This window comes from Manihot esculenta, chromosome 11 (genome assembly GCF_001659605.2).
Source record: "Manihot esculenta cultivar AM560-2 chromosome 11, M.esculenta_v8, whole genome shotgun sequence".
NCBI lineage: Eukaryota > Viridiplantae > Streptophyta > Magnoliopsida > Malpighiales > Euphorbiaceae > Manihot > Manihot esculenta.
This window is the reverse complement of record NC_035171.2, coordinates 21,215,618-21,227,251: the sequence shown is the minus strand read 5'-3', so window position 1 is coordinate 21,227,251 and position 11,634 is coordinate 21,215,618. Positions and strand designations below refer to the sequence as shown.

Below are 11,634 nucleotides of genomic sequence, written 5' to 3'. Positions count from 1 at the left end.
AAATATAAGTGAAAGTATTTATTATTTTTATATTTTTTAATTAATAATTATATTTTATTTATTATATTAATATTAAAATATAAAAAAATTATTACTATTTTTTAAGTGGAACACACCAAAAATATTATTTTAATATAAAACGAGTGAAACTATATGTTTTTTTTTTTTAACTTTTCCATTCATTTTAAAAACTGTTCCCTGCACAAAGTAACTTTTCCTTTACCTTGAGGGTGGACCCACATTCGTTTGCAACCGAAAGAAAGCCAACAAGTTAGCAACTCGAGCATCATCCGCCTGTTGCGTAAATCGTGCAAATCCCTTCACATAGAGATAATGGCGAACCCCGAAGCAACCGAAGAAGAAGAAGAGAGCTTCGATCAATTGCCGGCGGCTCTGTTGGCCACCATAATGACGAAACTCGACGTCGCTTCCATATGCTCAGTCGCTTCCACGTGCAAGATCTTCAAGGCCTGCGCTTCTCATATCCTTACTTTCATCCCCAACTTCCACCTTTTCGTAAGTTAAAATTTGGTATTTGTTATAATCCTGAGAAAATTTTGTTTCCAATTTGAAAATTATCCAATTAATTAGTCTTAATGGATTGATCAAGCAGGATACTGCGCTATCAATTAATTTATTGAGCCCTCTACTACCTCCCAATCCTTATCTAAGCAGTTTGAAGGTTGATTGTGCTCGTCTCGACGATTCAGCCATCGATCTTCTGGTTCGACCTTCGTTGCACGAGCTTTGCCTGCATAATTGCGCGGATTTTAGTGGGAAATTGCTTTCTGAGATTGGAGGAAAGTGTGCTGATCTAAGGTAAATTTTTGTGTCCAATGAAATAAAATTTGATGTATGCATCCTGTATGGGATGTATATTACGTTCTTTTTTATTAGCGATTTTGTGTACGTGATTTTCCTTCAGATATCTCTACTTGGGTTCTGTGGCTGAAAAGAGAGGGCGAGCTATTCATATATCTGATTTGGAGGAGTTGCTCAATGGTTGCACACAATTAGAAGTAAGGGCAATTGCAGAAGTAGTTAGTAAGGATGAAATACATGGCTTCTAGGACGGAATTGAATGTGATGAAACAAAAATTCAATAGAAGTATATGAGGATGTGAACTAAACTTTCATATGCTTACCTCATTACATTCAATTACATCTACCAAATTATGGGAATTGAACTGATAAGTTTCTTTTAGGTGTCATGGTTGAAACTGCCTTTGTGTATGTTTGGCCTTGCATTGAAACTGCTACTGTAAGAGTACTTTGAAATGGTTCTTTAGTTGTTCTAGAGTTTTTATAATCAAATCATATTGTGTATTCTTTCAAAATAATTTAAAGCCTTGTAAATTAATGCATTCTAATAATAGTTACAATAGCAATGTCAAATAGACTCCTAAATTCCCCACTTTTAATATGAGTTCACTTAATTTTGAGCCCATCTATTGCAATTCAGCTAGTGAATAAATTAGCTTTCTAGAAGAAAAAGGAAACTCAGGATTCTTCAATGACATTCTTCCATTGGAACGACTTCAGATTACCTTTGATTCAGATTCGGTGCCTTCTTACAGTATAGTTGTACCATTAAAGGACTCAATACAGCCAGAGTTGCTCGGGCTTTGAAACAATACCAATTGCCTTCTTAATTTCTAATTGAGGAGCTATCCATGCATGGCAAAATCAGAAAACTTTTGTCTTCCTACAGTTTAGTTCCTCTCTACCTATACCGCCATTCTCCCCCCTTCTCCCAAAAAAAAAAAGTGTCTTTTTCTATAAGATGTGTTGATGTACAATAATTTGTTATGAGTACTAGTATACAATAGAGTTGTACCATCAAAGGCCTTGATACAGCCAGAACTGTACTTGGCCTTTGAAACTGTTCTTAGGTTGTACCAAACAAGGAGGTATAAATATCCCAAAGGGCTGTAGCAAAATGAGAAAACTTGATATATTCCTAAAGATTTTTACCAAGGGAACAATGGACCATATATTGACAGAGGTAATCTAGGAATCACTTGCTTGGCATACATTTGTATGTTTGTTGTTAGTGCATTTTTTTAATAGTAACATTATAAGTGTTTAGACTCTAGAATAATGTTGATGTTTTGCACTTTGATATGCTTTGCTTATTCATGCTGTTACTATGTTGGAACTGCAAACAGTAATGGGGTTGATTATTGATTAAATGCAAGCAGCAATGGTAGTTGGGCATTATCCTCCACATTATGAACAAATTGAGGATATCCATGTTGATGTGGAATGGATATGCACCCAACCCTTGTAACCAAGTCTAAGCAACATAAATGGTGTGATACCTCAAATGATTTTTTTTATATATATGGTAAAATAAAAGGATGTAAGAATGTTGCAATGAAATATCCGTTTGTAGATAATTCTGCGCAATATTTTTTAGTATTTCTTAAGTTATTGCAAATTACCAAGTGACAAACATGTGAGTCAAGTTTGCATCAGTTATATGCATGTTTGATTTTAATGCCTATGAATATCTGCAATACTTTGAAAGTATTAATAAAATGGAAAGAAGGCCCTTAAATTATTGGCCAATGTCTTTTTATAAGGGAAAACTTTTATTTGGCGAGATTAGTTCAGACCTATTATTTTATGAAAAAATTAGCCCAATCAGCTGACTGGCTGAATAAAGTATTGCTATTTTATTTTTGAATATTACTTTCAAATTAGAAACTAAAGGAAAAAGAAAAAAGAACTTTATAGTGGAGGATTTAGGAAATAACTCCTAAATTTTATGTCTCTGTGAATGTCCCTGGATAATGAAAATGATCAGAGAACTGACCTGATCATTATTCCTTCAGTGATATGGTGTAATAATTAAATGATAGGCTATACTTGCATGCATATCGTTCCATTCACTGGTGATCATTAGCATATGCCTTTAACATTTATGGGATATTTTTTTGTGGTACTTTGTCAATGTTTTGAATCCTACAACATGGTTGATTCCAATGCATGAAGCATCCCACACTTGTGGGTTTTGGGATGGTTGATGTATGTTGCCTCACCTCACCCTTGCTTTGCAAAAAGGCTGTTTTCATGGCACAAAATCATGGCCCCTAAATCCCTAATAGAGTAACTTTATTGTTACATCAAAGCTACAATCTAATTAATACAAATTTAGTGTTTGCAATTTAATTATTTTATAACCATTTTAGAATCATTTGATACTTCCCCTCTAATACCCTTTTTTGTTTTGGTAGGTGTTGACTTTGATGTTTGATGTATCATTATTTCTACGCCATAATTTTGCTCGAGTATGGGCTTTGGCTTCAGAAAAACTCACTTCCCTCGAGATTGGTTATGTTTCATCAGTAATGGTAACTGAACTGCTCAGTCCAAGTGTGGGACCCCATCAACCACTGAACCACATTCGAGCATCCATTTTGCCTGGCATTCTGAAATTAAACCTTTCGGTTGACTATATTACTGATGCTATGGTGGGCACAATATCCAAAAGTCTTGTGTCTTTAACCCATTTGGATCTTCGAGACACACCCCTCATTGAACCAAGAATTACATTTGATCTCACCAATTCTGGCCTTCAACAGATTAATCAGTATGGAAAACTGAAACACCTCTCATTAATTCGAAGCCAGGAGTACATAGTAACGTATTTCAGACGAGTTAATGATCTTGGGATCCTCTTAATGGCAGACAAGTGTGCAAACATGGAAAGTATATGTCTTGGTGGCTTTTGTCAGGTTACAGATACTGGGTTCAAAACAATATTGCATTCATGCTCCAGCTTATACAGGCTTAGGGTGTCTCATGGGATCCATTTGACTGATCTGGTTTTCCATGATATGTCTGCAACAGCACTTTGTATGACTCATGTTAGCTTGAGATGGTGTAACCTTTTAACTAACCATGCAATTAAAAGTTTGGTATCAAACACGCACCTTAAAGTTCTTGACTTGAGAGATTGCAAAAGCCTTGGCGATGAAGCCCTCAGAGCTATCAGCACTCTTCCTGAGTTAAAGAGTTTACTTCTGGATGGATCTGATATAAGTGATTCAGGATTGTCATACTTGAAAGGTAGGATCATAAGTTCATTAGTTTCATTGTCTGTGAGAGGCTGCAAGAGACTAACAGATAAATGTGTCTACGCTCTATTTGAAGGCTCTTCTAGACTAGAATTGCAGGAATTGGATGTATCAAATCTTCCTTACCTCTCTGATAATGGAATTCTCTGTCTTGCAAAAAGTCGAGTACCAATTTCAGTACTTAGAATGCGACAATGTCCACTTATAGGTGATACTTCAATAATGGCGTTAGCCTCAATGCAGGTTGATGAGGACCGTGGACATGGGAGTAGCTTGCGCTTGCTGGATATATACAACTGTGGTGGAATGACACAACTAGCATTCCGTTGGTTGAAGAAACCCTACTTTCCAAGGTTGAGATGGTTGGGAGTGACAGCAAATGTAAATAGGGATATTATTGATGCGTTGGCTAGGAATAGACCATTCTTGAATGTGGCAAGCCATGGAGAGGAGCTGGGAATTGACCAATGGGATAACTCAGAGAGTTTACACATGCACGACTATGATGATGTAGATGAACTTGAACAGTGGCTTCTGGAAGGAGAATTTGAGGATGATGATGAAGAGATGATTGATGCTGAAATTAATCCTGAAATGTAGGACTAGTCTGTAACATAAGATTATATTTGCCATGTATATATCTGTGTGTATCTTTAATGACAATCGTGCTTGTTGTGGATGTACTGAAATTGCAACTGTTGTATAATTTAGACTTCAGCTGCAGATGAAACTTCTTAAGCTTGCCTCCTACTCTGCTTCATTATCTGAGCTAATCGGTTTGGTTGCTTTTGGTGTTCAGCAGGTTTTACAGACACTGTTTCATAAAGAAGCTGTGGTGACTCTCTATGTTTTGGGAACCAGCACACAACTTCAAGTTTTGAGAAATGGGAAACTACTTATTTTTCTTTTCTTTTCTTTTCTTTTTAATAATCATCTTTGATTTATATCATCTCACATGATTAAGATAGGATGAATTACTGCAGGTTTTGTAATTTGTCAAAATAATTATATAATTTATATATTTTTTAAACTTAGTTAAATGTTTTTGTGGTTTATAAAAGTAGCATGATTGGAGGAATATTCAGCATGATTTTATTTGATTAGATTAGTTTAATTTCTGTAAGATATTCTAATTTCTGGAAGATATTGCGATTGAGTAATTAGTGTAGTTTTTTTTTTTTTGGGTTAGAGAACGTATATGAATATTTGTAATTTTTTCATTTCAGTGTACAAGAAAGAAAGAGTTTTTTATAGTATCAGAGCCGGTTTTTCCTTTTAGCATTGGTATTTTTTTGTTTTTTTCATTTTTTTTTCATTTTTGAGCAAAACTCAAGTGGTGGAGCTACAATATTTCTCTCGTGACATGTCCACTCTAGGAGGTAGTCCAAACGCAGATCGATCCAATTCTAGATGCTTGCTTTTTTTTGCCGTTGTGCGTGAGTTCACGCGCCGATTTAAATTTTTTAGTATTGTTCATGCGTCGACGCATTTCATCTCTGTCGATCACCTTTTGTTGTTGATTCCTTTTTCGATCACCCTCTCATCAAATTTTGAGTGTATCTACATGATTTTATCTTGTAATGGATTTCTACTCTCTACTAGAATCTTTTGGAGAGATAATTACTCCCGGTGCTCTCCCACTTACAATAATTAATTTTAGCAAAGAGACAAAACTTCTTGACCAAGACAATATCATATTCGAATAGTTGCTGACTCTTATACTCTCATAGCTGGCATATGTTCTGTTAATTATACTTCAAATATCAGTCTCTTCTCTGTCCTTTATGTACCGATTTTCCTGTTAATTTATTCTCTTAATTGTAAAGTGAAATTCTTTCGCACTCATTATAACTTTTAGGACTTACGAACCGAGAAAATTATTGGTACTGATAGGTTGCAAGATGAGTTATATGTTTTGGATGGAAACTTAGATATTGATTTAGATCAAGCTCTTCTAAATACAAATAAAGATGTCACTAAGGAAATAATCCAGTGGCACAAGAGGTTAAAGATTCTTTCATTTTTTGTTTTAGAATGATTATATCCCAAATTGTTTAGTCAAGCTAAGGTCAATTCTTATGTTGTGGTGCTTGAAAATTTGCCAAACACACAAGGAACTCTTATCATTTGAGTAAGAATAAAAGTAGTGTTCCTTTTATGACCATTCACTCTAACGCATGGGTCCCGCACAACATGCCTCTTTATATGGTAATAAATGATTTGTTACTTTTATTGACCGTTGTACCATATTAATTTGGATCTATTCGTTGAGAATAAAAAATGAAGTGTTTTCTTATTTCATGTCTTTTCACATGATGATATGTACACAGTTTGATGCTAAAGTGAAGATTCTGATATAAGACAATGGGACAAAATACATAGAGAAATGGTTCTAGAATTATCTTGAGACCAATGGGATAATGCACCAAACTAGTGCACATAATTGAGTTGTAGAAAGAAAAAATAGGCACTTATTAGAAGTTGTTAGATCCCTTATATTCACTATAAATCTGCCAAAACCATACTGGAGAGATGCGATTCTTTCAGCAGCCTATCTTATTACTCGGATGCCACTGAAAGCACTTGACTATAAGAGTCAAACATAGAGGTTCTGGAAAGTAAAATTTCCTATACTGCTCCCCCAAAGGTTTTTTATTATGTCTGCTTTGTTCATACAAATAACGTTGAAAAATTGAAACCTAGAGCTCTTAAATGTGTATTTATTGGATGGTCTCCCACACAAAAAGGATATAAGTGTTATCACCCTCCTTCTATGAAGTATTTGTGAGTATGGATGTTACTTTCAGGAAATTTGAGCCATATTTTCCTGCACCTCCATCACCTCTTTAGAGGGAGAATGAGAAAAAGGAAGAGAAGATCCTTGATTCCATACTTCTTGATAGTCATGGGGAGAAGAGTTAATTTCAAGGGGAGGATGTTGATAGTCATGGGGAGAAAGAGAGCCAAGTTCAAAGGGAGGATGTTGATGTTAAGCGACTAGATAGATCAGATTTGAAGACGTATTCAAGAAAAGAAAGGATAGGTAAAGCCATCGAGTAGTCTATACCATGCCAAGAATCATCTTCAAATTCTCCCAGTGAGTTATTTCTAGTCTCTAATGATTTAGACATATCCATTGCTCATAGAAAAGGAGTAGGATCTTGTACCAATCATCCATTATCTAACTTTGTTTCTTATAATTTATTGTCTTCTTCCTATAGAGCTTTTGTTTTGTCTATTTTCTCTGTGTCCATTACACAGGATTGGAGAGAAACTCTTAATGATTCAAAATGGAAAGGAGCAATGGTTGAAGAAATGAAAGCTTTGAAAATGAATGAGACTTAGGAGCTTGTTATTCTTCCATCAGGGAAGGAACTTGTCAGCTATAAATGGGTATTCACAATAAAAGACAAGGCTAACATTTTAATTGAAAGGTACAAAGCTAGATTGATGGCTAAAGGTTTTAACCAGACTTATAAAGTAGATTATCAAGAGACATTTGCTCTGGTTGCTAAGATGAACACTATCAGGATATTATTAATTATCTTGTGCAGCCAATCTTGTTGGGACTTACAATAGTTTAATATTAAAAATGCTTTCCTTTATAGAGATTTAGAGGATGAGGTATACATGAAGATTCCTCCAGGATTTGATGATAAGAACACACAAGGGAAAGTTTGTAGATTGAAGAAAGATTTGTATTGTTTAAATTAGTCTCTTAGAGCGTGGTTTGAGCGATTTAACAAAGCCATAACTTTCTTTAAATATAGACAGAGTAATGTTGATCATACCTTGTTCATTAGACATTACAAAGGTAAGATCACACTACTCATTATCTATGTAATACCCGGCTAGACTCCGGTATCGGAATTCCTACCGTCCGGTGGAATCTCGGATGTCGGAAACCTCTAGAAGGGTAAAATTATGTTTTTATAAAATGTTTTAATGTGTTTTATGGTTTTAAGTAAGAAAGGAATTGAGTTTTGAATGAAATAGACTATGGAGACATTTCCAGGTTCGGCCGCCGAACATTGGATGGTTTAGGGGAGCAAGTTAGGCTTCCGAAAGAGGCAAAGGTTCGGCCGCCGAACTTGCATGAGTTTTGGAGGCACTTTAGGCTACCGAAAGGTAGTCTGGCAGCCCCTATAAAAGGGCTCCATGGCCGAAATGGGCGAGCTTTCTCCCCATTTTCGGCCAACAGTGAGTCCATGCTCTCCCATGGTCGTTTTTTATGTTTTTCCTTCGATCTTTCATGTTTTAACAAGTTTTATCTTGGTTTTTGAAGATTTCGAGCTTAGATCGAAGTTGTGAAGCTTGGAGACCTCAGGAACCCATCCTCCCCAAATCTCCAAGTTAGGTCACACTCTCTCTCGATTTTCAAGAGGTAAGAGTCGATCTTGAGCTCATTCTATGTTTTAAACAAGTTTTAAGAGGATTCATGGGGTAGAAATGCATGTTTAGGTTAGTTGAACATTGTTAGGTTTTTATGTGAGTTTTGGGCAATGTAGGTTGCTGAGTTACTTGTTTTGTGTTGTTGTTGGGGTTTAGGTTAGTTTGAGGCCCCTATGTGTTGATGTATGTGTGTATGCATGATTTGAGAGGGTTGGATGCATGTTTGGAAGTTTGGGAGGCATTTGTGCATGTTGGAGCTGAGTTTCTACCCCTTTGGGAGAACTCAGGTTCGGCAGCCGAAGGGACTTTCGGCCGCCGAACCTGCCTGTGGAGGCCAACTTTTGGCTGCCAAACCCTGCCCCCGAAAGTGAACTTTCGGCTCTGGAAGGGAGTTTCGGCCGCCGAAGGTGCCGTCGAACATGCATGAGTTTCGGCTCTGGAACCCACTTTCGGCCGCCGAACCTGCCGCTGAAAGTGGCTGAGTTTCGGCTCTGGAGGGACTTTCGGCCGCCGAATTTGCAGCCGAAAGTGCCCTGTTCAGCCTTACTTTGCATGATTTATGTGATTGTTTTAGGATGTTTTAGGGGGTTTTTGGAGAGTATTTTAGAGTCATGTTCATGTATGTTTAGTCTCTTATTTGAGTCCGCCTGTGTAGGTTCGGACCCGAGGAACCGAGGACCCCAGCAGTGAGCTAGCTGCTCTAGAGTCTACCAGAGGTGAGTAGAATAAACCTTTATGTTTTAAATTAATGAAAGTTTTAGCACGACTCATGCATCACGAATGCCATGTGATATTCTAGGTTGTTTGCATTAGAATTCACGAATATGTTGCATTGCATTATTTGATGTTGATATGGATGGATGTTGGATGATCCTTTAGTCCTCGTATGATATGATATGATGATGATACGGTATGGAAGACCAGTGAGGCCCATTCTACGCCCCTGGCACTATGTAAGAGAAAGACCAGTGAGGCCCATTCTACGCCCCTGGCACAGTTGGAATGTTATGTTATGTAAGAGAAAGACCAGTGAGGCCCATTCTACGCCCTTGGCACAGTTGGACTATGTAGAGGACTACTGGTGACAAGTCCATCCTTAATGTGATTTGTCTGTGATGTGATGCATTCCATTATAGCATATGTTTTAAATGCTTTATTATTCTACTCACTGGGCTCTAGTAGCTCACCCCACTCCCTTAATCTCCCAGGTTTGCAGGTACAGGATAGGTCGGGAGGTCAAGAAGAGTAAAGTTATGGTTATGTAATAGCTAGTGGTGGACATGATAAATATTGAAATGTAATGTATAGTTCATTAATGTAATGAATAGTATTAATGTAATACCCTGCTAGAGTCCAGCGTCGGAAGTCCTGTAGTCCGGTGAAATTTCTGATGCCGGAATCCTCTAGAAGGGTACGGATTAGGTTTTCCTATGTTTTGAAAGTGTTTTCATATTTTAAAGTATTAAAGAAGTAAGGTTTTGCAAGAAAAGCACCAAGGCAGAAAAGCCAAGGTTCGGCCTCCAAAGGTGACTTTCGGCCGCCGAACGTGCATGGCATTCGGGTTCTCATTCAGCCGCCGTAGTTGGTCTGGCCAGCCAACTATAAAACGCCCCTGCAGCATTCATGGATCTCATGAACAGAGTTTTCAGAGAGTACTTGGATCACTTTGTGATTGTCTTTATAGATGATATCTTAGTGTACTCCAGGGATGCAGAGGAGCATGCCCAGCATCTGAGGATAATCTTGCAGACTTTGAGGGAGCATGGCTTGTATACCAAGTTCTCTAAGTGCGAGTTCTGGCTGAGGAGCATTTCTTTCTTGGGGCATTTAGTATCAGATGAAGGTATAGCAGTGGACCCCAAGAAGGTAGAGGCAGTAGCCAACTGGCCTACACCCATGACAGTAACAGAGATCAAGAGTTTTCTGGGTTTGGCAGGGTACTATCGGAGGTTCGTTCAGGACTTCTCGAAGATTGCTGCTCCGATGACCAGACTGGCCAGAAAGAACCAGAAGTTCATATGGTCAGAAGAGTGTGAAGAGAGTTTTGAAGAGCTGAAGAGACGGTTGACTTCAGCACCGGTGTTAGCTCTGCCGATCAGTGATGAAGACTTCACAGTGTTCTGTGATGCTTCCCGAGTGGGATTGGGTTGTGTGTTGATGCAAAATGACAGAGTGATAACTTATGCTTCTAGACAGCTGAAGAAGCACGAGCTGAACTATCCTACACACGATCTGGAGATGGCAGCAGTTATCTTTGCACTCAAGATGTGGCGGCATTACCTCTATGGGGTAAAGTGTGAGATCTACACAGATCATAAGAGCCTGCAGCACATCTTGAGCCAGAGAGAGTTAAACTTGAGGCAGAGACGGTGGGTAGAATTGCTCAGTGATTATGATTGCAAGATCCAGTATCACCCGGGTAAGGCTAATGTTGTAGCTGATGCCTTAAGCCGGAAGTCACTCGGCAGTTTATCCCACATTATAGCAGAGAGGAGGCCGGTGGTGAAGGATTTCTACAAGCTCATGGAAGAAGGGCTATAGTTAGAGTTATCTGGTACCGGTGCTTTGATTGCACATATGAGAGTTACTCCCGTGTTTCTAGAGCAAGTGGCTTTGAAACAGCACGAGGACCCTGAGTTAGTGAAAATTGCCAGGACTGTTCAGTCAGGCAACAGTGCGGAGTTCAGATTTGACAGTGAGGGGATTCTTCGTCACGGGAAGAGGTTATGTGTACCAGATGACAGCAGTTTAAAGGAGGACATTATGAGGGAAGCTCATAATGCAAGGTATAGCATTCACCCTGGAGCCACCAAGATGTATCAAGATCTGAGAAGAGTGTATTGGTGGCCAGCGATGAAGAGAGAAGTGGCACAATATGTGTCAGCCTGCGAAACATGTCAAAGGGTGAAGCTAGAGCACCAGAAGTCGGCTGGAATGCTTAACCCACTGCCGATTCTAGAATGGAAGTGGGAGAATGTAAAGATGGATTTTGTAGTGGGGTTACCGGCGATGTCCAACAGGCTAGACTCCATATGGGTGATTGTGGATAGACTGACTAAATCTGCTCACTTCATTCCAGTCAGGAGTAACTATTCTGTGGACAAGCTAGCGCAGGTGTATATAGAAGAGATAGTAAGGCTGCATGGAGTTCCTGTGTCAA

The 11,634-nt window shown here is 38.3% G+C and overlaps 1 protein-coding gene across 2 annotated transcripts; it reads left to right on the top strand.

The window, feature by feature from the left end:
* The first annotated feature begins 235 nt into the window (after positions 1–235).
* LOC110626733 (F-box/LRR-repeat protein 10) lies at positions 236–4,832 on the top strand. 2 transcript variants are annotated; one of them, XM_021772791.2, is made up of 4 exons: positions 236–516; positions 614–819; positions 926–1,019; positions 3,240–4,832. In XM_021772791.2, exons 1-4 carry the CDS (start codon positions 334–336, stop codon positions 4,680–4,682), a joined length of 1,926 nt encoding a protein of 641 aa, XP_021628483.2. In that variant the 5' UTR covers positions 236–333; the 3' UTR covers positions 4,683–4,832. The 2 variants fall into 2 exon arrangements, with proteins under 2 accessions (XP_021628483.2, XP_043817918.1); XM_043961983.1 differs by lacking the exon at positions 926–1,019 and having other exon boundaries at positions 381–516; positions 592–819.
* The last annotated feature ends 6,802 nt before the right edge of the window (positions 4,833–11,634 follow it).